At 48.6% G+C, this 26,514-nt stretch overlaps 1 protein-coding gene across 5 annotated transcripts in view; it reads left to right on the top strand.

Annotated features, from left to right (window-relative positions):
• The window catches only part of FBXO47 (F-box protein 47), an 873,621-nt gene that overhangs the window by 102,018 nt on the left and 745,089 nt on the right, over nt 1-26,514 (top strand). For 4 of the 5 annotated variants that reach the window (XM_063959707.1, XM_063959704.1, XM_063959705.1 and 1 more), the window contains exon 2: nt 18,072-18,269. In XM_063959707.1, coding sequence (XP_063815777.1) covers nt 18,095-18,269 — 175 coding nt within the window. In that variant the 5' untranslated portion in view covers nt 18,072-18,094. Of the gene's footprint in view, nt 1-18,071; nt 18,270-26,514 lie in introns of those variants that run through there. The other variant, XM_063959709.1, reaches the window with a different exon arrangement.

Genomic DNA, 26,514 nt, shown 5'->3' with positions numbered 1-26,514 from the left:
AGGTGAGGTAGTTGGAGCTACCAGAGGAGCGAAATCCTGGCCTTTGGTGACAGACAAATTCTCAGGTGCATGTGCAGATGAGATCCTGACCACTTGTCCAGGAGATCCAGTTTGAAGGACCGAGCATGAAACCTTCAATACTGGAGAGCCTCGTAAGAGGCCACCATCTTTCCCAGAAGGTGAATGCATTAATGAACCGACACCCGGGCTGGCTTCAGGACATCCCGGACCACGCCTGATGCGGCAGCAAGATCGGAATGTGGAGGTACGCATCCTTGATATCCAGGGATACCAGGAATTCCCCCTCTTCCAGACTTGATATCACCGCTCTTAGAGACTCCATTTTGAACTACTTCAGAAAGAGGTTTAGTGACTTTAGGTTCAGAATGGGCCTGACCGAACCATCCGGTTTCGGTACCACGAAAAGGTTCGAATAGTAACCCTTGTTGTGCATATGAGGTGGTACGGGCACAATGACTTGTGACTCCACCAACTTCTTGACGGCGGCTTGTAGGACCATCCTGTCTGCCAGCAGAGCTGGTAAACTTGATTTGAAAAATCGGTGAGGGGGGAGATTTTGAAACTCCAGCCTGTACCACTGGGACACAATATCTTGCACCCAGGGATCCAGGCCGGACGACATCCAGACGTGACTGAACTGCCTGAGTCATGCTCCAACCGGCCCCACCTCCAGGACCAGCAGTCCACCGTCAAGATTTTGGTGTACCTGAAATAGGTTTCTGTTCCTGGGAACCTGCCATAGCGGGTCTCTTAGACTTGGGCCTACCTCCCCGAAAGAAGGTATTGCACGGCCTGGCCTTTCTGGGCTTCGTAGTCCGAAAGGGCTGGGATGTAGGTGAAGAAAACGGTTTCTACGGAGCAGGAGCAGCTGAGGGAAGAAAGGGAGACTTACCCGCTGTAGCCGTGGAAATCCACGCATCTAGCGCTTCCCCAAAGAGAGCCTGACCTGTATACGGTAGGGACTCCACACTTTTCCTGGATTCTGTGTCGGCAGACCATTGACGTATCCACAGTCCTCGCCGCGCTAAGACCAACATGGAAGAAATTCCTGCAGCCATGGAACCCAGATCTTTCATGGATTCCACCAGAAATCCTGCTGAATCCTGAAAGTTGCGCAAAAATAAGCCAACATCATCCTTATCCATAGTATCCATCTATAGATTGTAAGCTTGCGAGCAGGGCCTTCCTACCTCTATGACTGTTATCACCCAGTTTGTTATTGTTATTTCAAATTGTAAAGCGCAACGGAATTTGCTGCGCTATATAAGAAACTGTTAATAAATAAATAATAGTATCCAAATCTTCAAGTAAGGTGCAGACCACTTTACTATAGCTTTGGCAATCCAAGCACTGGCAATAGTGGGACGCAGTATAGCCCCTGAAGCCGTGTACATGGATTTTAGCGCATTATCAATCTTACGATCAGTCGTCTCTTTCAAGGCAGTAGATCCTGGAACAGGCAACACCACCTTTCTGGTTACTGACGTGTCAACAATAGGCGGGTTTTCCCATTTTTTCCCATCCTCAACAGGGAAAGGAAATGCCACCTGAACCCTCTTAGGGATCTGGAATTTTTTCTCCGGGTTTTCCCAAGCCTTTTCAAAAATAGCATTTAATTCTTTTGACGCAGGAAAGGTTAGCGAGGCTTTCTTATTCTCAGTGAAGTAACCCTCCTGTTCAGGTGGTGTATCATTAATATTCAACACATCCCTAATAGCCTCTATCATCAACTGCACCCCTTTAGCAAGAGATGCTGTGCGCCGTATCCCATCATCACCGTCAGAATCTGTATCGGTGTCATCCTGCATAATTTATGCTAAAGGACGCTTATGGAAGTACACAGCGGGGGAGACCTGAGGTACCAGAACTGGGCCAGACTGCCATATTCTGCAGCACCTGGGTAGCAGATTCATTTTGTGCAACCCTCTGTGAAATCTGAGAAATCATATTTTTGATAGAGGATAACCCATACTTACCTACTCTCCCGGAAGCTGCGGGAGGCTCCCGTTTTTTGGGGTAGGCCCCCGCACCCCCGGAAGAGTGGGCAGGTCTCCCGCATCCTGCTCGCACCCTAGTGATGCGAGCAGGATGGAGAGATAATCTCCCGTTTCGCGGGTCCGTCGGGTGGGGAAGGGGTTAAAATGACGCATATTGCGCCATTTTAGCCCTGCCCCCTTCCAGTGGACCCGCGAATCGCGGCATTTGCCGATGTGGGGGCGGGGCTTGGTGATGTCACCATCCGGCCCCCCTGTAGTTTAGCTCCCAAGTAGTAATGCCCCTGTAGTTAAGCCGCCAGTAGTAATGCCCCTGTAGTTACGCCGCCAGTAGTTAGCACCTTTGTAGTTGGCCCCCAGTAATAGTCCCCCAGTAGATGCCACCCAGTAATAATGTCCCCCAGCAGTTTGCCCCCAGTAGATGCCCCTCAGTAATAATGTCCCCCAGTAGTTTGCCCCCAGTAGATGCCCCCCAGTAATAATGTCCCCCAGCAGCTTGCCCACAGTAGATGCCCCCCAGTAATACTATCCCCCAGCAGTTTGCCCCCAGTAGATGCCCCCCAGTAATAAAGTCCTCCAGTAGTTTTCCCCCAGTAGTAATGCCCCCTAGGTGTTTGCCCCAATAGATGACCCCCCAGTAGTAATGCCCCCAGTAGATGCCCCCCAGTAATGCCCCCAGTAGATGGCCCCCAGTAAAAATGTCCCCCAGTAGCTGCCCCCAATAGATGACCCCCCAGTAGTAATGCCCCCAGTAGATGCCCCCCCAGTAGTAATGCCCCCCAGTAGTAATGCCCCCAGTAGCTGCCCCCAATAGATGACCCCCCCAGTAATAATGCCCCCTACAAGTTTGCCCCAATAGATGACCCCCAAGTAGTAATGCCCCCAGTAAAAATGTCCCCCAGTAGCTGCCCCCAATAGATGACCCCTCAGTAGTGATGCCCCCAGTAGATGCCCCCCAGTTATAATGCCCCCAGTAGTTTGCCCCCCCCCAGTAGTAATGCCCCTTGTTGATGCCCCCCCCAGTAGTAATGTCCCCCGTAGTTTGCCCCCAGTAGATGCCCCCGCTGCACTAAGGAAGAAAAAAACATACTTACCGAGCCCCGTTCCCGCTTCCAGGCCACTGCAGTCCTCCTCCCTGGGCGTCCGCTCCTCAGTCAGCACTATGAGAGAGACGTCATGACTGACGTCTCTCCCATAGCGCACGCCGCACAGTGACAGCGCCGGAAGCCGGAGCTCAGTACTGAGCTCCTGCCTCCGGCTGCCGCTGTGCAGGGAGACGGGCGCCCGCTGGTAACACAATCTCAGCGGGCGCCCGTCATCTCCCTGTGCGGCGCCGGGGGGGGGGGGGGGGGGGACAGAAGGCCACAAATGACCGGGGGCACGGGCCCGAGTGCCCCCCCCTGGATCCGCCACTGAGTATGATCTAACAAATGTAAGGTCAGTAAACCACACTCTGTCACTATAAGTTATTTGCAAAGTACAGTTATACAACTACTTAGAACAGCTTTCTTAAGTTTTAACCATGCAATGTAAGTTGGAATAGTCTGCAATACTGTTTACCTAGTAATACTTCAGTAAAAACAGTTACTATGAATATATGCTAATACGCATATTTATTTCTCTTACGTCCTAGAGGATGCTGGGGTCCACATTAGTACCATGGGGTATAGATGGGTCCACTAGGAGCCATTGGCACTTTAAGAGTTTGAGAGTGTGGGCTGGCTCCTCCCTCTATGACCCTCCTACCAGACTCAGTTTAGAAAATGTGCCCGGAGGAGCCGGTCACAGCTAGGGGAGCTCTACAGAGCTTCTCTGGTAAAAGTTTGTTTTTAGAGTTTATTATTTTACAGGGAGGCTGCTGGCAATAGCCTCCCTGCTTCGTGGGACTAAGGGGGAGGAGTAGTGTCCGCCCTGCGGGGTCTGAGACACTATCTCCGCTGACAGGAAACTGAGCTTCTGAGGCGATCGAATGTTCCCCGCCACAGGGGATCGCTCACCCCAGCAGCATGCCGCCACCCCTTTACAGAGCCAGAAGATCGGTGGCGAGTTAGCAAGTGGGGGGCCGGTGTGGAGATGGAGGCAACAGGGTATAGAGCGCAGTACTAACTGCGCTCCGGGGCTCAGCGGTACATAGTGTGGCACTGTGAGGGGCGCCCTGAGCCAGCGCCTACACCCTACACTGACCTCCAAGCCTGTCAGGGTCCCAGGATCGCTGCCAGCACAATTCCTCAGGCCAGTTTAATCTTCAGACGAGCGGGAAGACAGCGCCATTAAGGGGGCAGAGCTTCTCCTCAAAGCGGACCCAGCAGCGTTCAGCACCATTTTCCTGCCTGCAGAAGCGCTGTCAGTGAGAGCTGTCCCTCCAATTCAACTCCAGCTATCTCTTACGGTACCAGGGGGTTGTAGAAAGGGGGGGGAGGGGAGGCTGTGTATAGACTGTGTAACCTATTAAGGTGCACAGTCAGCGCTGGTTGGGGGGTCTCCCTATACCTTAAAGGCGCTGTGTGTTGGGTGTGGGTTGGCTCTAATCTCTGTGTCTCTCTTGCCATTCTTGGGGGTGAAACTCTCTCTGTCCTCCCCTGTGTGTGTGGGGAGTGTCTGTGGTCTCCATTAAGCTATGTCCAGAGACTCTGTGTCATATGCTGCAGAGGATATGTCCTCTCAGGATGATCCCATTCCATGTAATCAGGATTGCACTGTCTTAGTGCAGATACTAGCAAGGGAGCCTGAATGGTTATCCTCTATTAAAACTATGATGTCACAACTGAGGGCTGAGGCTGACTTAGGGAAGCCTCAGATATAGGGGCTGGCGTGTAGGTGAACCGAGGAGGTAGGATTAGACATACAGGATGTTTGAACACCATCAACCCGAAGGCGTGACCACAACAATGAAGTAAAATATAAAAGTCAATTTATTGAATACACAGCATGTATCTTGGCAATGAGATATCTTCAAAAGTTAAGTGCAGAGAGAAATGCAGTACAGTTCCTGAGAATGTAAAAGGTATTTGAGACTGTGGCTATGCAGAACAAGATGACTAAAAGTCCTTGCCAAACTCCGGAGTTGAAAAGTCTGTGACCACAACTAACCGCTGTAATGAGGAACAAACAAGTACTGCCCAGTAGGTGGTTGACAGGAGACTGGGATAGGCACTGATACACTGAGGTTGAAGAGATGTAGTTAGAATTGCCAGAGATTACCGGACGGAACCGGTATGAGGAACGATGTGCTAAACTCACCGCTGGAGCAAAAGTTTGATGGTGAGCATCGATAATACTGTGGTCTGATGTTGTGTAGAAGGATATGCAGAGCGATATATGAATACCGCTGGAGAAGACGTAAAGCACCGCTGTAGGCAGATGGTAACACCAAGCACTGCTGGAAGCGATATGAATGGAACGCTGGAAGCCAGTGACAACTTTACCATAGAGGCTAGTGAGTGATGCTGTAGATAATGGAAGTAGCAACGATACCAGAACACTGCTGGGAGCAGAGCAGGTCCAAAGCTGGAAGCCGATGTCAGGATCACAGTAGATAGCCAGGAAGCAGAGCTGGAACACTGCAGTAGTCAGGCTACACCGCAGGGTGGTAATTGGTGCCGGTCTCTTGGAGAAGCTGAATCACAGGAGCTGGAATACCTGGAAAGTCAAGCTGTAAATTCACCAAACAGGAGAGACATGTAATCAAAGATTGACAACCAAAGCAGTGACGATTATCCAGCCCTGGAGCAGGATATTTATACCAGCTGGTGAGCAAGGAGTGGCTGGATAATTAAGGCAGAGTCCAGACTGCAGCGGATAGGCTGAAAACAACATGTGATGAAAAACAAACATGGCTGCGCCCATGTTTGAAACTGGAGGGAAAGTCTGTTTGTACTTTACATGTAGAAACCGGTAGTAATGGTGGCGGAGGCCGCGGAGGGCAGGAGACTCCACACTTTAAACAAATGGATATTTTGTATAATGTTGCCATACCAGCGCTACTGCGATCACTGAAGAGAATCTTGAGACACACACATGCAGCGCACTGCCTGCAGACAGCGCAGGTGGAATCCAGGCCTGGAATGCCGGGCCAGTCTCAGGAGGCACTTAACAGGTATATAATGGGAGCTAATAACCCGGATCGTTATATATGATTTCTCAAATTTCTACTAGGGTTGCACAAAATGAATCTGCAACTCAGGCTTTACAGAACTCTATGGCAGTTTGGTCCGGTTCTGTTACCTCAGGACCCCCTACTGCATGTTTCCACAAACGTGCTTTTGCCCAGATTATGCAAGATGACACGGACACCGATTCTGACACGGCAGATGGTGACGGGGATGTGCTGCAGGGGGCGGCATCTCTTGCAAAAAGGGTTCAGTTGATAATAGAGGCTATTAGAGATGTGTTGAATATTGCTGATACAACACCTGAGCAGGTTGAGCAGGCTTACTTCACTGACAATAAGAAAGCCTTGTTAACCTTCCCTGCGTCAAAAGAATTAAATGCATTACTTGAGAAAGCATGGGAAAACCCGGAGAAAAAATTCCAGATCCCTAGAAGGGTTCTGGTTGCTTTCCCCTTCCCTGAGGAGGATAGGAAAAAAATGGGAAAACCCACCCATAGTTGACGCAACTGTATCCAGACTCTCTAAAAAGGTGGTTTTACCTGTTCCAGGATCTGCCGCCTTAAAAGAGCCGGCTGATTGCAAAATTGACACTACGCTCAAATCCATGTACACGGCTTCAGGGGCAATACTACGTCCTACTATTGCCTGAGCATTGATTTCCAAAGCTATAGTAAAGTGGTCAGGCACGTTACTTGAGGATTTTGATACAATGGATAAAAGTGATGTTGAGTTGTTTTTAGGTAACATTCAGGATTCTGCAGGATTTATGGTGGAATCCATTAAAGACCTGGGTTCCATGGCTGCGGGGATATCTTCCATGTCTGTCTCAGCTCGTAGGGGACTTTGACTGCCCCAATGGTCTGCTGACGCGGAATCCAGGGGAGGTGTGGCGACCCTACCCCACACAGGTCAGGCTCTTTTTGGGGAAGCGTTGAATGCGTGGATTTCCACGGCTACAGCGGGTAAATCTCCTTTTCTCTGACGTCCTAGTGGATGCTGGGAACTCCGTAAGGACCATGGGGGAATAGCGGCTCCGCAGGAGACTGGGCACAACTAAAGAAAGCTTTAGGACTACCTGGTGTGCACTGGCTCCTCCCTCTATGACCCTCCTCCAGACCTCAGTTAGAATTTTGTGCCCGGCTGAGCTGGATGCACACTAGGGGCTCTCCTGAGCTCTTAGAAAAAGAAAGTTTATTTTAGGTTTTTTATTTTCAGTGAGATCTGGCAACAGACTCACTGCTACGAGGGACTAAGGGGAGAGAAGCGAACCTACCTGCTTGCAGCTAGCTTGGGCTTCTAGGCTACTGGACACCATTAGCTCCAGAGGGATCGAACACAGGCCCAGCCTCGGTCGTCCGGTCCCGGAGCCGCGCCGCCGTCCCCCTTACAGAGCCAGAAGCAAGAAGAGGGTCTTGGAAATCGGCGGCAGAAGACTTCGGTCTTCATCAAGGTAGCGCACAGCACTGCAGCTGTGCGCCATTGCTTCCAATGCACACCTCACACTCCGGTCACTGATGGGTGCAGGGCGCTGGGGGGGGGGGGGCGCCCTGGGCTGCAATATTGAGTACCTTGGCTGGCAAATAACACATAATATAGTCATAGAGACTATATATGTGTAAAATACCCCTGCCAGATATACATAGAAAAAAGCGGGAGAAGTCAGACGAAAAAGGGGCGGGGCTATCTCCCTCAGCACACTGGCGCCATTTTCCCTCACAGCTCCGCTGGAAGGATCGCTCACAGGCTCTCCCCTGCAGTTTCCAAACTACATAGGGTAAAAAAGAGGGGGGGGGGGGCACTAAATTTAGGCGCAATATTGTGTATACAAGCAGCTATTGGGAAAAATCACTCAGTTATAGTGTTAATCCCTGTGTTCTATAGCGCTGTTGGTGTGTGCTGGCATACTCTCTCTCTGTCTCCCCAAAGGGCTTTGTGGGGTCCTGTCCTCAGTCAGAGCATTCCCTGTGTGTGTGTGCGGTGTGTCGGTACGGCTGTGTCGACATGTTTGATGAGGAGGCTTATGTGGAGGCGGAGCAGGTGCCGATAAATGGGATGTCACCCCCTGCGGGGTCGACACCTGAGTGGATGGTTATGTGGAAGGAATTACGCGACAGTGTCGACTGACTCCTTACATAAAAGGTTTGACGACATAGCAGATGTGGGACAGCCGGCTTCTCAGCCTGTGCCTGCCCAGACGTCTCTAAAGCCATCAGGGGCTCTAAAACGCCCGCTACCTCAGATGGCAGACACAGATGTCGACACGGATACTGACTCCAGTGTCGACGATGATGAGACTAGTGTACATTCCAATAGAGCCACCCGTTACATGATTACGGCAATGAAAAATGTGTTGCATATTTCTGATATTACCCCAGGTACCACAAAAAAGGGTATTATGTTTGGGGAGAAAAAACTACCAGTGGTTTTTCCCCCATCTGATGAATTAAATGAAGCAGGAGGCTATCCTGAAGTCTGTATATACACACTCAGGTATTATACTGAGACCGGCTATTGCTTCAGCATGGATGTGCAGTGCTGCAGCTGCGTGGTCAGATTCCCTGTCGGAAAACATTGATACCCTAGACAGGGACACTATATTGCTAACCGTAGAGCATATTAAAGATGCTGTCTTGTACATGAGAGATGCACAGAGGGATATTTGCCGGCTGGCATCTAAAATAAACGCAATGTCCATTTCTGCCAGGAGAGGATTGTGGACTCGGCAGTGGACAGGAGATGCAGATTCTAAAAGGCACATGGAAGTATTGCCTTACAAGGGTGAGGAGTTGTTTGGGGATGGTCTCTCGGACCTCGTTTCCACAGCAACAGCTGGGAAGTCAGCATTTTTACCCCATGTTCCCTCACAGCCAAAGAAAGCACCGTATTATCAGGTACAGTCCTTTCGGCCCCAGAAAGGCAAGCGGGTTAGAGGCGCGTCCTTTCTGCCCAGAGGCAGAGGTAGAGGGAAAAAGCTGCAACATACAGCCAGTTCCCAGGAACAAAAGTCCTCCCCCGCTTCCTCTAAGTCCACCACATGACGCTGGGGCTCCACAGGCGGAGCCAGGTACGGTGGGGGCCCGTCTCAAGAACTTCAGCGACCAGTGGGCTCGCTCACGGGTGGATCCCTGGATTCTACAAGTAGTATCTCAGGGGTACAAGCTGGAATTCGAGACGTCTCCCCCTCGCCGTTTCCTCGAATCTGCCTTGCCGACAGCTCCCCCGGACAGGGAGGCAGTGCTGGAGGCGATTCACAAGCTGTATTCTCAGCAGGTGATAATCAAGGTACCCCTCCTTCAACAAGGACGGGGTTACTATTCCACAATGTTTGTGGTACCGAAACCGGACGGTTCGGTGAGACCCATTTTAAATTTAAAATCCTTGAACACTTATATAAGAAGGTTCAAGTTCAAGATGGAATCGCTCAGGGCGGTGATTGCAAGCCTGGACGAGGGGGATTCCATGGTATCACTGGACATCAAGGATGCTAACCTGCATGTCCCCATTTACACTCCTCACCAGGAGTACCTCAGATTTGTGGTACAGGACTGTCATTACCAATTCCAGACGTTGCCGTTTGGTCTGTCCACGGCACCGAGGGTATTTACCAAGGTAATGGCCGAAATGATGATACTCCTTCGGAGAAAGGGAGTTTTAATTATCCCGTACTTGGACGATCTCCTTATAAAGGCGAGGTCCAGGGAACAGTTGTTGATCTGTGTAGCACTAGCTCGGGAAGTGCTACAACAGCACGGCTGGATCCTGAATATTCCAAAGTCGCAGCTGGTTCCTACAACGCGTCTACTGTTCCTGGGGATGGTTCTGGACACAGAACAGAAAAAAGTATTTCTCCCGGAGGAGAAGGCCAAGGAGTTGTCATCTCTAGTCAGAGACCTCCTAAAACCAAAACAGGTGTCAGTGCACCACTGCACGCGAGTCCTGGGAAAGATGGTGGCTTCTTACGAAGCAATTCCATTCGGAAGGTTCCATGCAAGGATTTTTCAGTGGGATCTGTTGGACAAGTGGTCCGGATCGCATCTTCAGATGCATCGGCTGATAACCCTGTCTCCAAGGACCAGGGTATCGCTGTTGTGGTGGCTGCAGAGTGCTCATCTTCTAGAGGGCCGCAGATTCGGCATACAGGACTGGGTCCTGGTGACCACGGATGCCAGCCTTCGAGGTTGGGGGGCAGTCAAACAGGGAAGAAACTTCCAGGGACTATGGACAAGTCAGGAGACTTCCCTACACATAAATATTCTGGACTAAGGGCCATTTACAATGCCCTAAGTCAGGCAAGACCCCTGCTTCAACACCAGCCGGTGCTGATCCAGTCAGACAACATCACGGCGGTCGCCCATGTAAATCGACAGGGCAGCACAAGAAGCAGGATGGCAATGGCAGAAGCCACAAGGATTCTCCGATGGGCGGAAAATCATGTGTTAGCACTGTTAGCAGTGTTCATTCCCGGAGTGGACAACTGGGAAGCAGACTTTCTCAGCAGACACGACCTCCACCCGGGAGAGTGGGGACTTCATCCAGAAGTCTTCCAAATGATTGTACACCGGTGGGAAAAACCACAGGTGGACATGATGGCGTCCCGCCTCAACAAAAAGCTAAAAAGATATTGCGCCAGGTCAAGGGACCCTCAGGCGATAGCTGTGGACGCTCTGGTAACACCGTGGGTGTACCGGTCGGTGTATGTGTTCCCTCCTCTGCCTCTCATACCCAAGGTACTGAGACTAATAAGAAGGAGAGGAGTAAGAACTATACTCATTGTTCCGGATTGGCCAAGAAGAGCTTGGTACCCAGAACTTCAAGAAATGATCTCAGAGAACCCATGGCATCTGCCGCTCAGACAGGACCTGCTGCAGCAGGGGCCCTGTCTGTTCCAAGACTTACCACGGCTGCGTTTGACGGCATGGCGGTTGAGCGCCGGATCCTGAAGGAAAAGGGCATTCCGAAGGAAGTTATCCCTACGCTTATTAAAGCTAGGAAAGAAGTGACCGCAATCCATTATCACCGCATATGGCGGAAATATGTTGCGTGGTGTGAGGCCAGGAAGGCCCCAACGGAGGAATTTCAGCTAGGTCGATTTCTGCACTTCCTACAGTCAGGGGTGACTATGGGCCTAAAATTGGGTTTCATTAAGGTCCAGATTTCGGCTCTATCGATTTTCTTCCAAAAAGAACTGGCTTCACTACCTGAAGTTCAGACATTTGTTAAGGGAGTGCTGCATATTCAGCCCCCTTTTGTGCCCCCAGTGGCACCTTGGGATCTCAACGTGGTGTTGGATTTCCTAAAGTCGCATTGGTTTGAACCACTTAAAACCGTGGAACTAAAATATCTCACGTGGAAAGTGGTCATGCTGTTGGCCTTGGCTTCGGCCAGGCGTGTGTCAGAATTGGCGGCTTTGTCTTGTAAAAGCCCTTATCTGATTTTCCATATGGATAGGGCGGAATTGAGGACTCGTCCCCAATTTCTCCCAAAGGTGGTTTCAGCATTTCATTTGAACCAGCCTATTGTGGTGCCTGCGGCTACTCGTGACTTGGAGGACTCCAAGTTGCTGGACGTAGTCTGGGCCCTAAAAATCTATGTTTCCAGGACAGCTGGAGTCAGAAAGACTGACTCGCTATTTATCCTGCATGCGCCCAACAAGTTGGGTGCTCCTGCTTCTAAGCAGACTATTGCTCGCTGGATCTGTAGCACGATTCAACTTGCACATTCTGCGGCTGGACTGCCGCATCCTAAATCTGTAAAAGCCCATTCCACGAGGAAGGTGGGCTCTTCTTGGGCGGCTGCCCGAGGGGTCTCGGCTTTACAACTTTGCCGAGCAGCTACTTGGTCGGGGTCAAACACATTTGCTAAATTCTACAAGTTTGATACTCTGGCTGAGGAGGACCTAGAGTTCGCTCATTCGGTGCTGCAGAGTCATCCGCACTCTCCCGCCCGTTTGGGAGCTTTGGTATAATCCCCATGGTCCTTACGGAGTTCCCAGCATCCACTAGGACGTCAGAGAAAATAAGATTTTACTCACCGGTAAATCTATTTCTCGTAGTCCGTAGTGGATGCTGGGCACCCGTCCCAAGTGCGGATTGTTTGCAATACTTGTATATAGTTATTGTTTAACTAAAGGGTTGTTGTTGAGCCATCTGTTGAGAGGCTCAGTTATATTTCATACTGTTAACTGGGTATAGTATCACGAGTTATACGGTGTGATTGGTGTGGCTGGTATGAGTCTTACCCGGGATTCAAAATCCTTTCCTTATTGTGTCAGCTCTTCCGGGCACAGTATCCTAACTGAGGTCTGGAGGAGGGTCATAGAGGGAGGAGCCAGTGCACACCAGGTAGTCCTAAAGCTTTCTTTAGTTGTGCCCAGTCTCCTGCGGAGCCGCTATTCCCCCATGGTCCTTACGGAGTTCCCAGCATCCACTACGGACTACGAGAAATAGATTTACCGGTGAGTAAAATCTTATTTTCTTCCCACAGCTGCACCTGCTACGAAGAAACACTTTTCTTCAGCTGCATCTCAGTCCTTTCGGACTGCCAAAGCAAGAAAGGCCAAACCGTCCAACACCTTCTTCAGAGGAGGTCGGACGAAATCCATGAAACCTGCTGTGGCGGGTTCCCAGGAACAGAAACCTACTTCAGATAAGCCAATGTCCTCAGCATGATGGTGGACCTTGTGGCCTGGAGGTGGGGCTGGTGAGGGCGAGACTCAGGCATTTCAGTCACGTCTGGGTGTCGTCCGGCCTGGATCCCTGGGTGCAAGATATTGTGTCCCAGGGGTACAGGCTGGAATTTCAAAATCTCCCTCCTCACCGGTTCTTCAAATCAGACTTGCCAGTTTTGCTGGCAGACAGGGCTATCCTACAAGAAGCCATCCAGAAGTTGGAGGGGGCACAGGTTATTATACCAGTTCCACCTCATATGCAAAACAAAGGTTACTATTCGAACCTTTTCATGGTACCGAAACCGGATGGTTCGGTCAGGCCCATTCGCTAAACCCCTTCCTGAGGGAGTTCAAGTTCAAAATGGAGTCTCTAAAGGCGGTGATATCAGGTCTGGAGGAGGGGGAATTCCTGGTACCCCTGAATATCAACGATGCGTACCTCCACATTCCGATTTGGCCGCCGCATCAAGCTTATCTCCTATTCGCACTGTTGGACTGTCATTTTCAATTCCAGGCCCTGCCACTTGGCCTCTCCACAGCACCGAGGGTATTCACCAAGGTGATGGCGGAAATGATGGTTCTCCTCCACAGACAGGGGGTGAACATAATTCCATATCTATACGATCTGCTGATAAAGGCATCGTCCAAGAAGAAGTTGTTACAGTCCATTGCTCTCACGACCCACCTACTCAGGGAACATGGTTGGATCCTGAATCTCCCAAAATCACATTTGGAACCAACCAGGAGGTTGTCCTTTCTGGGAATGATCCTCGACACGGACGTGCAGAGGGTGTTTCTTCCATACAAACAATGGTCCGGGATGTCCTGAAACCAGCCCGGGTGTCGGTTCATCAGTGCTTTCACCTTCTTGGGAAGATGGTGGCCTCTTACGAGGCTCTGCAGTATGGGAGATTTCATGCTCGGTCCTTCCAACTGGATCTCCTGGACAAGTGGTCGGGATCTCATCTACACATGCACCAGAGAATACGTCTGTAGCCAAAGGCCAGGATTTCACTCCTCTGGTGGCTAAAATTACTTCACCTTCTGGAGGGCCGCAGGTTCGGGATTCAGAACTGGATCCTTCTAACCATGGATGCATGTCTCCGAGGCTGGGGTGCAGTCACTGAAGGGGAAACCTTCCAAGTAAGGTGGTCAAGTCTGGAAGCCGGCCTACCGATAAACATTCTGGAACTAAGAGCCGTCTACAATGGTCTTCTCCAAGCGGCCCATCTTCTGAGAAATCAATTGCAGTCGGACAATGTGACGACAGTGGCTTACATAAACCGACAGGGCGGAATGAAGAGCAGAGCTGCAATGTCAGAGGTAACAAGAATCATCCTCTGGGCAGAAAAACACGCGTTGGCGCTGTCAGCAATCTTCATTCCAGGAGTAGACAACTGGGAAGCGGAATTCCTCAGCAGACACGATCTCCATCCAGGGGATTGGGGTCTCCATCCGGAGGTGTTCAAGGAGGTAACAGATCTTTGGGGTGTACATCAAATAGACATGATGGCCTCTAGTCTCAACAAGGAGCTTCGGCGATATTGTTCCAGGTCGAGGGACCCGCAAGCAGTGGCGGTGGACGCCCTAGTGACTCCGTGGGTGTTCCAGTCAGTGTACAAGCAATCCTAATTGCTCCAGACTGGCAAAGAAGGACTTGGTACGTGGATCTTCTGGATCTATTGCTAGAAGAGCCGAGGCCTCTTCCTCTTTGGGAGGACCTGCTGCAACAGGGGCCGTTCGCCTATCAAGACTTACCATGGCTACGTTTGATAGCATGGAGGTTGAACGCCAGATACTAGCTCGGAAGGGCATTCCGAACAAGGTTATTACTACTCTGATACAGGCTAGGAAAGGAGTAACATCTAAACATTACCATCGTATTTGGAAAAAATATGTATCTTGGTGTGAGTCCAAGAAGTTTCCTACGGTGGAGTTTCAACTGGGACGTTTTCTCCTCTTCCTGCAAGCAGGTGTGGATATGGGCCTGAGGTTAGGATCCATAAAGGTCCAGATTTCGGCCCTATCTATTTTCTTCCAGAAACAGTTGGCTGCCCCCCCTGAGGTTCAGACTTTTTTGAAAGGAGTTCTGCACATCCAACCTCCCTTTGTACCGCCTACAGCGCCATGGAATCTTAACGTGGTGTTGCAGTTCCTCCAGTTGGACTGGTTTGAGCCTCTACAGGAGGTTGAGGTCAAGTTTCTCACGTGGAAGGCTGTCACTTTGTTGGTCTTTGCTTCTGCTAGACGTGTGTCGGAGTTGGGGTGTCACGATCCGGATACTGAGACACCATTTCCCTTCTGGATGTATGTCCTCCATGGGCCTCTGCTGCCACTCCTGTCTCGCTGACCGCCGCGCGCCGCTGGGCGCATGTTATTCTGCTACTGCGGCCTACATCGCCAGTGTTACACCTTTCCTATAGTACTTAATTCCCCTTCTTTGTTTGTTCATGGGCGCAGCCATGTTAGACTCCAGTCACATGACATTATTCCTCCTATCCACGGTGCTGGAGCCTTGTCATAATTGCTCAGCCAATCCCTGCTATGCAGCAGGTATAAATATCCGGTCCCAGCTCCCAAAAGATTGTCAGTGCTTTCATTGTCAACAGTGTTTCCAGCCTACAAGCTTCACTATAGACTTTCTCCTGCAATTCCATTCTGCAGATCAGCCTGACTTCCCTGGTGATTACACTCTGCTGTGTAACCCGACTCTCCAGTGTTAACCCCCTACAGCCTACTTTGGATTCCTGTGTTTGAACTTTTGCTTTGCAGTAATCATCCTTCATTCTTCAGTTCCTGCGCACTCCAGCTTCATTCTTCATCTTCCAGCGAACCCCAGCTTCATTCCTCATCTTCCAGCGAACCCCAGCCTCGTTTATTGTTTACAGGACTTTCTTCCATATTCCAGGTTACTGGCCTTTACCGATTGTGAACCTAATTATCACGTGTGACTTTCTATTATTCTTTTGCACGTTATTTGACTTTTTATTTAATAAAAGCACTTAAGGAATTCCCAGTTGTCGTGGTCACGCCCTCGGGCATTCTTTGCTGCTGTCAATACGTATGTCCAGGAGTCACATAGCTCCTCCTAAATTTAAGTACCCGTCAGCCCCTACAACTGAGGCTCCCAGTCACGGTCTCCAGCCCTCAGTTGTGACATGGGGGCTTTGTCATGTAAAAGCCCATACTTGATCTTCCATGAAGACAGAGCTGAGCCCTGGACACGTCCGCAGTTCCTTTCAAAGGTTGTGTCGGCATTTCATATCAACCAACCTATTGTGGTGCCAGTTGCTACTGACTCCTCAGTTTTATCAAGTCCTTGGATGTTGTAAGGACTCTGAAAATCTGTGTGAAGAGGACTGCTCGTCACAGAAAATCGGACTCCCTGTTTGTCCTGTATGATCCCAAGAAACTTGGGTGTCCTGCTTCTAAGCAGACAATCTCTCGCTGGATCAGGTTCACTATCCAGCATGCGTATGCTACGGCAGGCTTGCTGTGTCCTACGTCTGTTAAGGCCCACTCTACTCATGAGGTGAGTTCTTCCTGGGTGGCTGCCCGGGGTGTCTCGGCTTTACAGCTTTGCCGAGCGGCTGCTTGGTCTGGGTCGAACACGTTTGCAAAGTTCTACAAGTTCGATACTTTGACCTCTGAGGACCTGAAGTTTGGTCAATCAGTTCTATAGGTGCCTCTGTGCAGTTTCTAGACTGAGTCTGGTAGGAGGGGCATAGAGGGCGGAGCCAGCCCACACTCTCAAACTGTTAAAGTACAAATGGTTCCTAGTGGACCCGTCTATACCCCATGGTACTAATGTGGATCCCAGCATCCTCTACGGACTACGAGAAAAGGATTTACCGGTAGGTAATTAAAATCATATTTTCTATGACCACAATGTGGGCACACCTGCTGCTTTCTTGCATGCAACTCTTAATCAGTCTCTTATTTTAAATAATAAAGTTTTGGTTAGTAGCAGTGTCCCCTACTAAATTACAAAATTATAGTATGCATAAAATACATATACCGTATATACTCGAGTATAAGCCGACTTTTTCAGCACTTTTTTTTGTGCTGAAAAAGCCACCTCGGCTTATACTCGAGTCAGTGGCAGTGCAGTGTGACAGGCAGAGCAGTGTGAAGGAGGGACACGGCACTTCCTTTAATAGACCCGCCGCGGCCGCCGGAGATGTAGGAGGGACACAGGAGAGGCGCGCGCTGTGCGCTCCGTGCCCCTCCTTCAGAAGACAGCACGGGATCGACGGAGGGGTAAGTAACAGGCACTGGGGGAGCATATTTGGCACTTGGGGAGGGGGCATATGTGGCAGCATGAGGGGCATATGTGGCAGCATGAGGGGCATATCTGGCAGCATGAGGGGGCAAATCTGGCAGCATGAGGGCATATCTGGCAGCATGAGGGGCATATCTGGCAGCATGAGGGGCATATCTGGCAGCATGAGGGCATATCTGGCAGCATGAGGGCATATCTGGCACATCTGGCACTGTGGGGCATATGTGGCAGCATGAGGGCATATCTGGCACTGTGGGGCATATGTAGCAGCATGAGGGGCATATCTGGCAGCATGAGGGCATATCTGGCAGCATGAGGGCACATCTGGCACTGGGGCATATTTGGCAGCATGAGGGCATATCTGGCAGCATGAGGGCATATCAAGCACTGTGGGGCATATCTGGCACTGAGGGCTGTGTACGGCTAGAGCTGCATTTCCCACCCTAGGCTTATACTCGGGTCAATAAGTTTTCCCAGGTTTTTGTGGTAGAATTAGGTGCCTCGGCTTATATTCGGGTCGACTTATACTCGAGTATATACGGTACATTATAGCTGCACAATTAAAGATTAATTTGAATAAATAGCTCATGTGGAGAAATAAATAAAGCTCTGGTATTATTGATCAGGCATTTTCTTTTATAAGTGTTTTATTTATTATTTGACCACATTTTGTTTGATATTTTTATGTTGTGTTATTGATGATTACAAAAAAAGACTGCAGAATTAAAAATATACTTCTTATACAGCAGTTCCTTTAGTGTTTTAAAGGATACTAAGGCAAATAAAAACATTTGCAACAGCCCTTTAATTATGAATTTATTATTATTATTTTTTTGTCAAATGAAGGGGACTGCTGGTCATATTGAAATATGAAATTTTAATATTCAAGACCACTGATATTTTTTTGTACAATTGCGTACTCAAGATTATTTATATAAAGCAGGCCCGTGTTTATGTATTTTACAGACAATATTTATGTTTTCATATATTTTACAGAAAAAGTAGCAAAAGGAACATCAATGGCAGTCCCATCCAGCAGCATCTTCACCCTCATCCCCAATCAGAAGTTTAGACGGAGCAATCGACGCCCTACAGTGGCTCTCGAGAGCACCAACTCGGCAGAGGTGCTAACTTTGGGTCATTTCAGAGTCTTACCCTTAGAGATCTTCCACATTTTACTAAAGTATCTATCAGGTGAGAAAGATGCTGACTACTAAGAGATGGTTTTTAATATTCTTTTTGTTGTATCATTAATATTAAAAATTTTTACTAAATAGTCATGACACCTATAACTTTTTTGCTTGTTGTTTGGGGTAATTTCTGTATATTATGTTAATGAAGCGCTTGATACGTTTTAAAAGACAAAGGATGAGCATAAATGTATTTACAGTACATGCATTGATCATTGTTACCATGATATTCTATCTGTCAAATTATAAAGATGAATTATGTGTTAATCCCGCCTCCACAGATAGCTATAGCCAACACCTCAACTCTTATAGCAGTAGCACACTGGCACTGTCTTTTTCTGATTATATCAGCCATCTTTAACTGTTTTTCTCTAATGTCGTAGTGGATACTGGGTAATGTAGTTACCATGGGTATAGAACGGGTCCACTGGAGCCTGGCAATTTAAGAAAGCATTAGTGTGTGCTGGCTCACTCCCCTCTATGCCCCTCCTGCAGACTCAGTTTAGAAAAATGTGCCCAAGGAGCCGGGTGCATTTTGTTGCTCTCGTTTTCTTCAGAAATTTGTTTTAGTTTGTTGTTTTCAGGCACACTGGTTGGCAACCAGTCTGCCAGCATTGGGACTTAGGGGGGAGACCGAACTAACTTCTTTAGAGTTAATGGTTTGTATCTCCGCTGACAGGACACTGAGCTCCTGAGGTGATGTTTCTCATACCCCAGGGTGTGAGCCCACGCCGGCAGTAAGAAAGGGCAGCGGTCACCCGGCTATGGGCTGCGGTTCCCGCTGCGTACCCACACTGGTGATGCATATAAAGAAAGCATAGCAAACTCTTTTTCTCATACGTCCTAGAGGATGCTGGGGTCCACTTCAGTACCATGGGGTATAGACGGTTCCGCAGGAGCCATGGGCACTCTAAGACTTTTCAAAGGGTGTGAACTGGCTCCTCCCTCTATGCCTCTCCTCCAGACCTCAGTTTTAGAAATGTGCCCAAGCAGACTGGATGCACTCCAGGGGAGCTCTACTGAGTTTCTCTGAAAAGACTTATGTTAGGTATGTTTTTATTTTCAGGGAGGACTGTTGGCAACAGTCTCCCTGCTTTGTGGGACTGAGGGGGCAGAAGTAGGAACGAACTTCCTAAATAGTTTCATGGCTCTGCTTCTGGCTGACAGGACACCATTAGCTCCTGAAGGGTACTGAACGCTAGCTGTGCCTAGATGCTCACTCCCACAGCATGCCGTCACTCCCCTTGCAGAGGCAGAAGTCAGAAGATAAGTGAGTGTTAGAAGTGTGATCTTCAATCAAGGTGACGGCTAAAGGTACCGCACGGCTGGCGGGAGCGCAGCGTGCCATACTGCTCACACAACACAGGCACTGCACGGTGCAGGGGGGGGGGGAGAGGGGGCCCGCGCCCTGGGCAGCATGAAACCTTATAAAACTGGTAGAAAAGGGGCATAAGATGCCGAGGCACAGCCCTACCGACGCCAGTATAAATATAGTTATCAGAGTCTCTGAGGAGAAAAGCGCCATTGCGGGGGGCGGAGCTTCCTCCTCAGTCAGCCAGCACACTGCTCAGCGCCATTTTCTCTCTCAGGCTGCAGAGACAACGCTGGTCCTCCTCCACTACTGAATACAAGTATCAGGGTGCAAAACAGGGGGAGGCACAGTGAAATTGGTGCTTTATATTGTGTATTTACATTATAAAAAAGCGCTGCATGTCAGTGGCGATTTTATATTTCACAGGCATTATGTTACTGGCGCTGGGTTTGTGAACTGGCTGCTCCTATCTGTGTCCTTCTGACAGATTTTACTGTGGGTCTGTCCCCTATAAGTCCCGGAGTGTCTGTGGTGTGTTGTGCACGTGTGTGACATGTCTGAGGCAGGGAGTTCTTCCCCTGAGGGAGCCATTTTAGGGACACAGAGTTGTAATGTGGTGGCGTTGCCGGCACACCACGAGCCTGAATGGGTGAAAGAAATACGTGATAGTGTGAATCATATCAGGAGGAGATTAAATAAGTCTGAGTCTCATGCAGAAAGCTGGAGAAAATCAGTGGAATATGTGATTTTTCAGGGTTCTGCTTTCTCATCCGCAGGCGACCCCTCTGGGTCACATAAGAGACCGTTTGCAAACATTGTACATACTGATACCGACACGGACTCTGATTCCTGTGTCGACGATAGTGATTCCAGGGGGATAGATCCTAAATTGGCAAAAAGCATACAATATATGATTGTTGCTATAAAGGAGGTCTTAGAAGTTACGGAAGCCCCTACTGTACCTCAGGAGAAGGCTTATTTCTATAAGGAAAAGAAATGTAAGGTAACTTTCCTAAATATTTGCTAAATACTCTTTTTGAGGGAGTTTGGGTGAATCCTGAAAAGAAATTTCATATTCCCATAAGGATTCAGATTGCTTATCCTTTTCCATTAGAGGACAGGAAAAGATGGGAGTCACCCCCGGTGGTAGACAGTGCACTGTCAAGGTTAACAAAAAAGGTGATTCTCCCTGCACCTGGGACGTCTTCACTAAAGGATCCGGCAGACCGCAAAATGGAGACTGCGTTAAAATCAATTTATGTGGCCAATGGTACGCTGCTCAGACCCACCATTGCTTGCGCGTGGGTGAGTCGTGCTGTCGAAAAATGGTCAGATAACTTGTCATCGGAAATTGACACGATTGATTGAGACGAGATACTCCTAACGTTAGGTAATATCAAAGACGCTGCCGCATACATGCTGGAAGCTATGAAGGATATTGGACTCTTGGGTTCAACAGCCGCTACCATGGCAGTATCGGCTCGGAGGGCGTTGTGGATTCGCCAGTGGAATGCTGATGCAGATTCCAAAAGAAATATGGAGGCTCTCCCGTACAAAGATGAGGCCTTATTTGGTGATGGGCTGGATGCGTTAGTCTCGGTGGCTACAGCAAGTAAGTCGACATTCTTGCCTTATGCTCCTGCACCGGCGAAAAAGACACATCACTCTCACCTTTCGGCCCAACAAATACAAAAAGGCCAAAGGTTCCCCCTTCTTTGCAGGTAGGGGAAGGGGAAAAGGAAAGAAATCTGTAGCGTCTCCAGGATCCCATGAGCAGAAGTCAACCCCTGCCTTCTACAAGCGGTACATCTTCTTCAAGATCATCCCATGCAGATCCAGTCGGACAATGTAACAGCAGTCGTGTACATAAACAGGCAAGGTGGAACGAAAAGCAGAGCAGCAATGGCAGAGGTGACAAGGATTCTCCTCTGGGCAGAAAGACATGTAAGAGCTCTGTCAGCAATTTTCATTCCGGGAGTGGACAACTGGGAAGCAGACTTCCTCAGCAGACATGATCTCCATCCAGGAAAGTGGGGCCTCCACCAAGAAGTCTTCGCAGAGGTGGCAAGTCTTTGGGGAGTTCCTCAAGTAGACATGATGGCATCTCGTCTAAACAAGAAGCTTCAGAGATATTGTTCCAGGTCGAGAGACCCTCAAGCAATAGCAGTGGATGCACTGGTGACCCAGTGGGTGTTTCGGTCAGTATATGTTTTCCACTGATTCCAAAGTTCTCAAGATAATAAGAAGAACAAGAGTTCGAGCAATCTTCATTGCCCCAGACTGGCCAAGGAGGGCTTGGTATCCAGATCTTCAGGAGTTACTCATAGAAGATCCTCGGCCTCTTCCTCCTTGAGAGGACCTACTACAGCAGGGGCCGTGTGTGTATCAAGACTTACCGCGGCTACGTTGACGGCATGGCTGTTGAGCGCCGGATCCTAACCCGAAAGGGTATTCCCAAGGAAGTCATCCCCACTCTTATTCAGGCCAGGAAAGGAGTAACGTCTAAACATTACCACCGTATTTGGAGAAAATATGTGTCTTGGTGTGAATCCAAGAAGGCTCCTACGGAAGAGTTTGAGTTGGGACGTTTTCTCCATTTTCTGCAGGCTGGTGTGGATGCGGGCCTTAGATTGGGGTCAATCAAGGTCCAGATTTTGGCCTTATCAGTTTTCTTTCAAAAACAAGTGGTCCTTCCCAGAAGTTCAGACCTTCGTGAAAGGAGTTCTGCACATCCAGCCTCCATTTGTGCCTCCAGTGGCACCATGGGACCTTAATGTGGTGTTGCAGTTCTTTCAATCGGATTGGTTTGAACCTCTGCAGGAGATAGAATTGAAGTTTCTCACTTGGAAAGTGGTGATGCATTTGGCCTTGGCATCCGCAAGGCGGGTGTCTGAGTTGGGGGCTTTGTCTCACAAGAGCCCTTACCTGATCTTCCATGAAGATAGGGCAGAGTTGAGAACTCGCCAACATTTTCTTCCAAAGGTGGTTTCGTCCTTCCACATAAACCAACCTATTGTGGTGCCAGTGGCTACTGACACTTTCACTGAGTCAAAGTCTCTGGATGTGGTTAGAGTTTTGAAGATTTATATCACAAGAACAGCTCGGATACAGAAAACAGAGGCTCTGTTTGTCCTATATGCTCCCAATAAGATTGGGTGTCCTGCTTCTAAGCAGACTATTGCGCGCTGGATCAGAGGGACGATTCAGCACGCTCATTCCACGGCAGGATTGCTGATACCGAAGTCGGTGAAGGCCCATTCTACTAGGAAGGTGGGGCTCATCCTGGGCGGCTGCCCGGGGTGTCTTGGCTTTACAACTTTGCCGAGTGGCTACTTGGTCAGGGTCAAACACATTTGCTAAATTTGATAAGTTTGACACTTTGGCCGATGAGGACCTCCAGTTTGGTCAATCGGGGCTGCAGGGTCATCCGCACTCTCCCGCCCGTACTGGAGCTTTGGTATAACCCCATGGTACTGAAGTGGACTCCAGCATCCTCTAGGACGTATGAGAAAACAGGATTTTAATACCTACCGGTAAATCCTTTTCTCCTAGTCCGTAGACGATGCTGGGCACCCGTCCCAGTGTGTTCCCGTCCCAGTGCGTTCTTTACCTGCAGTTTGTTTATTTTAGTTACACAAGTTGTGTTACATTTGTTTTTCAGCATGTTGCTGCAAATGGTTCATGCCTGTTGGCATGTGTTATGTTGAATGCCATGTTGTGCGGTTTGGTTGAGGTGTGAGCTGGTATGAATCTCACCATTGGTATAAAAGTAAATCCTTTCCTCTAAATGTCCGTCTCCCTGGGCACAGTTCCAATAACTGGGGTCTGGAGGAGGGGCATGGAGGGAGGAGCCAGTTCACACCCTTGAAAAGTATTGAAGTGCCCATGGCTCCTGCGGAGCCGTCTATTCCCCATGGTACTGAAGTGGACCCCAGCATCCTCTACGGACTAGGAGAAAAGGATTTACCGGCAGGTATTAAAATCCTGTTTTCGGCTCATACCATGTGCTATAATGTGAATTACTGTTCATACCGTGTGCTATAATGTGAATTTCTGCTCATTCCGTGTGCTTTAATGTGAATTTTCGGCTTATACCGTGTGCTATAATGTGAATTTCGGCTCATACTGTGTGCTATAATGTGAATTTTGGCTCATTCTGTGTGCTATAATGTGAATTTCGGCTCATACCGTGTGGCATAATGTGAATTTCGGCTCATACCGTGTGCTATAATGTGACTTTTGGCTCATACCGTGTGCTATAATGTGAATTTCGTCTCATACCGTGTGCATAATGTGATTTTTGGCTCATACTGTGTGGTATAATGTGAATTTTGGCTCATATCGTGTGCTATAATGTGAATTTCTGCTCATTCCGTGTGCTTTAATGTGAATTTTCGGCTTATACTGTGTGCTATAATGGAAATTTCGGCTCATACTGTGTGCTATAATGTGAATTTTGGCTCATTCTGTGTGCTATAATGTGAATTTTGGCCCATGCCATATGGTATAATGTGAATTTCGTCTCATACCGTGTGGCATAATGTGAATTTCGTCTCATACCATGTGGCATAATGTGAATTTCGGCTCATACCGTGTGATATAATGTGAATTTTGGCTCATACCTTGTGCTATAATGTGAATTTCGGCTCATACTGTGTGGCATAATGTGATTTTTGGCTCATACTGTGTGGTTTAATGTGAATTTCGGTTCATACTGTGTGGTATAATGTGAATTTCGGCTCATACTGTGTGGTATAATGTGAAAGGGGCACCAGTACTAGATAGTATAAGAGGTCATACTATTGTGATGCATAATGTGTATAAGGGCGCCCAAACAGGACTTTTCGCAATCGCACTCATGACTTGAGTCGGGTTTAGTCACTTTATGTGTGATAACGGGGGACAATTGAATATCGCCCTGTGATCTCCGGTCACTTTAGACTGGAGGTCGGGCGCAATATATCAATTAAATATCGTCCTTATTGTCCTGTCTCTGACTGTATTACCCCACAGCCACAGCCCCCTTCAGTCTCTCCACCTGTCTCTATCTCTGCCCCTCTCCCTTTGTGATTGCTCTGTCTTTGTACTGTTTTTGACACTCTCTATATTACGCCTCTCTCTGCCCCTATTCCTCTCACTATGTGACCCCACTTTCATTGTCCGGTCTCTAACACTATCCCCCAGCCGCCCCCTCCCTCTCTGTCTCTTTCTTTTGCTCATCGCATCATAATTTCCGCATCCACACTGGCCAGTGCCTGCCCAGCCATTGACCTCACCACATGTCACTGATGATAAATACATTTCCCAGTATCCAGTACAGACTACGAGAAATGGAATTACCGGCAGGTATTAAATTCCTATTTTTTCCATGCACATAGGGGCAAATCCAATTAGGTGCAAATTAATTGCAAGTTGTGAGATGTTTTTTTGAAAAATAATTGCTGTTTTATAATTTTGTTTTTAATTTAATTTTAAATTAATACGATTTTTTTTGTCACCTCAAAGTACTCCTAAAGCATCTTTTTTTCCTACTTTTTTTTGCATTTTTCATATTTTTTTGTATGAAAGTAAACGAAAACGGTTTGCTTAAAGCGCAACTGAATATGCTGCTCTATATAAGAAACTGTAAATAAATTAATAAATAAAATAATTTTTTTAACTTTGTTTTTTTTTAAATGCACAAACCAGCCCTTTAACACCATTTAAAAATCTACTAGTACTTTCATTATGGCAACAAACAGCCTTCTGTATGATTCTGCAAACAAAATTGTTATTTTTGGGGGGATCCAGGAAAGTCACCCCACTTTTTCATGCACTTCTCTCACATCGCATATATTGCTGACAATTCGCAAACCTCCGCTGCGAGTACTGTGATTAGGCATTTTTAATTGGATTGGAGAATTCTCTGGAGCGCACATTCATGTGACTGTCTGCAAGTTTCATGAAACAACCCGCAATTTGCATCTAGTCAGTGCTTTTGTGTAATTGAAGTATATAATTTTGGGTAGTAATATCCAGTGTATCTATGAACGGCTCCCATTTTTGATAAAACTTTCTCTGACGTCCTAGTGGATGCTGGGCACTCCGTAAGGACCATGGGGGAATAGCGGCTCCGCAGGAGACTGGGCACATCTAAAGAAAGCTTTAGGATCACCTGGTGTGCACTGGCTCCTCCCCCTATGACCCTCCTCCAAGCCTCAGTTAGATTTCTGTGCCCGACGAGAAGGGTGCACACTAGGGGCTCTCCTGAGCTCTTTGTGAAAGTTTTAGTTTAGGTTTATTATTTTCAGCGAGACCTGCTGGCAACAGGCTCACTGCATCGAGGGACTAAGGGGAGAAGAAGCGAACTCACCTGCGTGCAGAGTGGATTGGGCTTCTTAGGCTACTGGACATTAGCTCCAGAGGGACGATCACAGGTTCAGCCTGGATGGGTCACCGGAGCCGCGCCGCCGTCCCCCTTACAGAGCCAGAAGAGCGAAGAGGTCCGGAAAAATCGGCGGCAGAAGACGATCCTGTCTTCAGATAAGGTAGCGCACAGCACCGCAGCTGTGCGCCATTGCTCTCAGCACACTTCACACTCCGGTCACTGAGGGTGCAGGGCGCTGGGGGGGGCAGCGCCCTGAGACGCAATAAATCGATAAAAAAACCTTATATGGCTAAAATAAATGCATCACATATAACTCCTGGGCTATATGGATGCATTTAACCCCTGCCAAAACATACAGAAAAAGGATGATAAGGACGCCGAGAAAGGGGCGGAGCCTATCTCCTCAGCACACTGGCGCCATTTTCCCTCACAGCTCAGTTGGAGGGAAGCTCCCTGGCTCTCCCCTGCAGTCACTACACTACAGAAAGGGGTTAAAAAAGAGAGGGGGGCACAAATTAGGCGCAGTATATAACAATACAGCAGCTATAAAGGGAAAAACACTTATATAAG

This window comes from Pseudophryne corroboree, chromosome 3 (assembly GCF_028390025.1).
Source record: "Pseudophryne corroboree isolate aPseCor3 chromosome 3, aPseCor3.hap2, whole genome shotgun sequence".
NCBI lineage: Eukaryota > Metazoa > Chordata > Amphibia > Anura > Myobatrachidae > Pseudophryne > Pseudophryne corroboree.
Note: the sequence above shows the minus strand (reverse complement) of the source record. Positions and strands in the feature narration are given on the sequence as shown.